The sequence below is a fragment of the Hippoglossus hippoglossus genome, chromosome 18, assembly GCF_009819705.1.
Source record: "Hippoglossus hippoglossus isolate fHipHip1 chromosome 18, fHipHip1.pri, whole genome shotgun sequence".
In the NCBI taxonomy this organism is placed as follows: Eukaryota; Metazoa; Chordata; class Actinopteri; order Pleuronectiformes; family Pleuronectidae; genus Hippoglossus; species Hippoglossus hippoglossus.
In genome coordinates, this window is record NC_047168.1 from 15,961,433 (window position 1) to 15,967,076 (window position 5,644).

Here is a 5,644-nt window from a genome sequence, read left to right on the forward strand (position 1 = left end):
GTCATGTGTGTGTCTGTGACTGTCTGTCTGTAGGAAGCATGTTCATCCTGACATACAGTCCATCATGTGTGTGTCTGTGACCGTCTGTCTGTAGGAAGCATGTTCATCCTGACAGACAGTCGTCATGTGTGTGTCTGTGACCGTCTGTAGGAAGCATGTTCATCCTGACATACAGTCCGTCATGTGTGTGTCTGTGACCGTCTGTAGGAAGCATGTTCATCCTGACACAGTCGTCATGTGTGTGTCTGTGACCGTCTGTAGGAAGCATGTTCATCCTGACATACAGTCCGTCATGTGTGTGTCTGTGACCGTCTGTAGGAAGCATGTTCATCCTGACATACAGTCCGTCATGTGTGTGTCTGTGACCGTCTGTAGGAAGCATGTTCATCCTGACACAGTCGTCATGTGTGTGTCTGTGACCGTCTGTCTGTAGGAAGCATGTTCATCCTGACATACAGTCCGTCATGTGTGTGTCTGTGACCGTCTGTAGGAAGCATGTTCATCCTGACATACAGTCCGTCATGTGTGTGTCTGTGACCGTCTGTAGGAAGCATGTTCATCCTGACACAGTCGTCATGTGTGTGTCTGTGACCGTCTGTAGGAAGCATGTTCATCCTGACATACAGTCCGTCATGTGTGTGTCTGTGACCGTCTGTAGGAAGCATGTTCATCCTGACATACAGTCCGTCATGTGTGTGTCTGTGACCGTCTGTAGGAAGCATGTTCATCCTGACACAGTCGTCATGTGTGTGTCTGTGACCGTCTGTCTGTAGGAAGCATGTTCATCCTGACATACAGTCCATCATGTGTGTGTCTGTGACCGTCTGTCTGTAGGAAGCATGTTCATCCTGACAGACAGTCGTCATGTGTGTGTCTGTGACCGTCTGTCTGTAGGAAGCATGTTCATCCTGACATACAGTCCGTCATGTGTGTGTCTGTGACCGTCTGTAGGAAGCATGTTCATCCTGACATACAGTCCATCATGTGTGTGTCTGTGACTGTCTGTCTGTAGGAAGCATGTTCATCCTGACATACAGTCCGTCATGTGTGTGTCTGTGACTGTCTGTCTGTAGGAAGCATGTTCATCCTGACATACAGTCCGTCATGTGTGTGTCTGTGACTGTCTGTCTGTAGGAAGCATGTTCATCCTGACATACAGTCCGTCATGTGTGTGTCTGTGACTGTCTGTCTGTAGGAAGCATGTTCATCCTGACATACAGTCCGTCATGTGTGTGTCTGTGACTGTCTGTCTGTAGGAAGCATGTTCATCCTGACAGACAGTCTGTAATGTGTGTCTGTGACTGTCTGTCTGTAGGAAGCATGTTCATCCTGACATACAGTCCGTCATGTGTGTGTCTGTGACCGTCTGTCTGTAGGAAGCATGTTCATCCTGACATACAGTCCGTCATGTGTGTGTCTGTGACCGTCTGTCTGTAGGAAGCATGTTCATCCTGACATACAGTCCGTCATGTGTGTGTCTGTGACCGTCTGTCTGTAGGAAGCATGTTGATCCTGACAGTCCGTCATGTGTCTCATGTGTTTGCAGGAGTGAGGTCTGTCAGCGTGGACGTGGGCCGGGAGGAGGTGCTGGTGGAGTCGGCTCTCACCAGTGCGGAGGTGCAGGCTCTGATTGAAAGCACCGGGCGCAGGGCGGTGCTGAAAGGCATCGGAGGATCAGAGCAAGGTTCGTAACCGCAGGAGTGAAGCAGGACCTGAACTCCACCTTCAGTCCAACATCCAGCTTCAGTTGACTGGAGACTCTGAATTGAGCGGAGGTGTGAATGTGATCTGGATCTGGATCTGCTTCAGTCTTCGTCTCTTCCACAGATCTGGGTGCAGCGGTGGCCATGCTGGCTGGTGCAGGACAGATCCAGGGGGTGGTGCGTTTCCTGCAGTTATCGGAGGAGCGCTGCCTCATAGATGGGACCATTGATGGTTTGGAGCCCGGACTCCACGGCCTCCATGTCCACAGCCTGGGAGACCTCACACAGGACTGCAGCAGGTGGGACCAGTACATTCAGGACATTCCCTGTGGAATAATGGGGACAAATGGTATTTTTACTCAGGAAAAAAGTTTTTAAGAAGCTCAGGAATTGAATTAGCATTTCAGAGGAATCAGGGACTACATAGTTATATTATTGGTGTTTTTTAAACAGTCCAGCCAATGAACAAGCAGGTTATATTTTCAACAAGAAACAGACAAGGATATATATAAAGAAGCAGATGGGATGTACATGTACACGTCATGTACATTTTTCTTAAACATGGTTTCTATCATTTAATCCCTCTGGTGTTTGCTGGACGCGTCGTCCATCTTTGTTTCCCGTCTCCCCTCATATTTCTAATCTGCCTTTTAACGATATATATACATCCAGTTAAAGATAGATACACAAACAGTTCAGTACAGACCATTCAGTCGCCGCTGTGCGTCCCAACACACACAGTTAAAGTTTCACTGCTGACTGTTTTAAATCAGTTTGTCCTCTCTGCAGTTGTGGAGATCACTACAACCCCTTGGGAAGACGGCACGGTGGTCCAGGAGACGCTGAGAGGGTACGCTCACATCGCTCACATCTCTCATGTCACATACCAATGCTCATGCAGTTCTGAGCCGGAACATCAACACAACATTTAGTGCAGAACTTGAGTAAATAAATATTCCTGTTTCATAAATCCCTCACAGCCACACAGCCAAATGGAGGGGGAGGGGGGGGTATTCTTCTCAGATTTGCCAATTTATTCCCACAGGAGCCATTTTGAGCTGCAGGTGCTAAATCTTCTATAAAGTGTGTGAACGAGCTGCTGCAACTCTTTTAAAATGCTCTTGATTATATCTGTGTCTTTATTCCTGTGGTGATGTTGGACTTCATGCAGCATGTCGGGGATCTGGGGAATGTCGTGGCTGGACCCAGCGGCAGAGCCTCATTTAGACTGGAAGACAATCAGTTAAAGGTAACACACATATTCAGTTCCTCCAGGTCACTACAGTGTCTGAGTTTAATGAATCAGAATCTACTTTAATAAACAATCCGTCAGCTTCTTGTTCGTTGATGCCCGTGCTGTCGTTCCTGCAGGTTTGGGACGTGATTGGCCGATCGCTGGTCGTGGACGCGGGCGAGGACGACCTGGGCCGGGGGAGGCACCCGCTCTCCACACAGACAGGAAACTCTGGGGAAAGGTGAGCAGGCAGATGAGACCTGTCACAGACATATCAGTGTTTGTGTTTGCTGATGATTCAAGGTTTTATATCACAGAATAAAACAAAGTGCTCTGAGCTGAATTAGGATTATCTTCACCTATTGGGGATTGTTTTGTCAAAGTACTTGTAGTTCAGTATTTCCAATGTTAAGAATACAGTTTGATATATTTAAAATACATTGCAGTCACAATGATACTATATCACTCTATAAAAGGACCAGTTGGCTGCAGGTGACTTTTATTTGTCCCGTCTCTCCTCTGGTGTGAAGACTGGCCTGTGGGATCATCGCTCGATCTGCTGGCCTCTTCCAAAACCCCAAACAGATATGTGCCTGCGATGGCGTCACCCTGTGGGAGGAGCGAGACCGTCCGATAGCCGGGAAAGGTCGAAGCAAGGCGGAGACGCCGGCAGCTCACCTGTGAACCTCGGGCACAAACGCTGACGCGAGCTTGAACAGAACGAGAGAAAGAAGACGCAGAGCTGAGGCCGAGACGTCCGAGCACTGAGGAGAATTCCAAACCCTTTCAAAGACAATCAAAGAAAATAAATCATTTTTCTCTGTGATGAAATCAAACGCTGCTGCTCCCTCTGAGGGTTTCAAATGCACTAACGCTAAAGAAAACAGGTCGGGACTGTGACCGTCCCCTCTGCTGAGCTAGATGTCCATTAATGCTGTTTCCTGTTTGACACAACTGTCTCATCACCATCTAGATGGATGTGAGGTGTCTGTTTGGTCCTGGTGGAGACAAACGCCCTCAGTTTGCTATTAAAGTGTCTAATTTAATTACGCCCGCCTCCTAAAACGAGCAGGAGTCATAAAAGCCCTTCCTCTGCCAACACGGGGGTTTGTTCAGCTGTGGAGCAGAGAGTGGATATTCACCCTGAGCCTGACGGGACAGAAGGTTTTAATGATATCTGGCTTCTGTCAGGTTGGATGAACGATCTTCTTGATGATTTACTCTGCACGTGCCTGAAATCTGTGGAAACAACGGCCCAGGTCGGGTTTGGACGCCTGTTGGGTTCGGCTCAGGCTCAGTTAGTTTCTCTCAGGCAGAAGATTGTGTCCTGAGCTGAACTCTCCTGCGATTATGTGGAAACATTTTGGAGTAGCTCAGCTGATTTGGACAAAAACTAATTATGATTTGGTGTAAAATAAATTAGGAAACATTATTTACTAAATATTTTGGTTGTCATACTTAACATTTTCCAGCAGTTTGGTACAATTAACATGAAAATCCATGTTGTAATGAATCCATGCTGTTTGCATTGGGGTAAGAATTCAGGATTATTTCCACTTATTGGGTTTGTTTTGTCAAAGTAGCTCAGTCGGGGCTTGTTCACTTTCAATCCATGAGGTGGTGTGAGGGCCTCGGGTACAGCGAGGTTAGGAGGAGCTCAGGGGAGAGAGAGTCAAATTCCATCCGGAGTGAAAGGGCAAGAGGGTAAAGGTTTGAGGGGGGGGGGGGGGGGGGGTTAAAGTGCTCAGCTGTTCTTTCATCGTGGAGTCTGAGCCAACTGTTGCTTCTGGGCTTTAGAGCCTCAAAGTGAAGGAAGCAGACACATTCTTCTTCTCTCTCGTGTTCCATGATTTGAAATGTGTTGGATTAACCCTGGTGGAGACGTCCATGTTGGGACAGCGGCTGCACCACGCTGGCTCTGTGAGCGTCCAGCAAGTTCTGCATTGATTTGATTTTCAGATGGAGCATCGCTCTAGTTCTGGTGGTGCCTGGATACGTTTACTGCATTTCCATTTCTGTGTGAGGGCAGTGACGGCAACGTGAATGTAGGGGCTGCAAGATACAGATTTAAAGAATAATAAAAATGTAGTAAATGCCCTTTGGAGTTTCTTGCTTTGTATGTCTCAATATTTCCAGGTGGTGATGATATCAAATAAATCTTTACATTTGAAAAACTGGAACCGGATAAAGTTTAGTATTTTTTAGGATGATAAATGTCTATTCAAAATGTTGTTGCTTAATTATCTGTCTGTTTTTATATATCGAGCAAATCATCCTCCGTCTGTGGTTAAACAAATGTCATATTTCTTTTTGAGTTCTTTCATCACTTGTTGATTCTGAAGAACAAATGTCACTGGAGCCTTTTCGAGGTGGAAGATTGATATGATCTCAAAACTTTGACTTTAGTCTTGAAATTCAAGTTCTTTTCTCAACATTTTGACAGAATCCTCTGATCTGTTTATTAGCATCTTTATTCTCCACATTTCTGATTTTCTTCTCATCACTCAACGATTTTTTCACAAATTCGAATTCTTCCTCTGATATAGTTTGAGTTTAATTCTCATTATTCTCATCCATCAGACTTTATTCTATCATAATAGATCATATTTCATGTGGATATAATGTTATAATGTTTTCTGTGAGTGCATGTTCCCAGTGTTCCAGTGACTCGTGTTTACCAGGCTCCCCCCCCCCTGCAGTAGTATGA

At 46.2% G+C, this 5,644-nt stretch overlaps 1 protein-coding gene across 1 annotated transcript in view; it reads left to right on the forward strand.

The window, feature by feature from the left end:
• Positions 1-3,968, forward strand: part of LOC117779125 (copper chaperone for superoxide dismutase-like) — a 6,179-nt gene extending 2,211 nt beyond the window's left edge. Inside the window, exons 3-8 of the mRNA XM_034615028.1 lie at positions 1,547-1,684; positions 1,828-2,002; positions 2,493-2,553; positions 2,875-2,952; positions 3,075-3,178; positions 3,468-3,968. Of these exons, the coding sequence (XP_034470919.1) occupies positions 1,547-1,684; positions 1,828-2,002; positions 2,493-2,553; positions 2,875-2,952; positions 3,075-3,178; positions 3,468-3,621 (710 nt within the window). The 3' untranslated portion in view covers positions 3,622-3,968. The remainder of the gene's footprint in view (positions 1-1,546; positions 1,685-1,827; positions 2,003-2,492; positions 2,554-2,874; positions 2,953-3,074; positions 3,179-3,467) is intronic.
• The last annotated feature ends 1,676 nt before the right edge of the window (positions 3,969-5,644 follow it).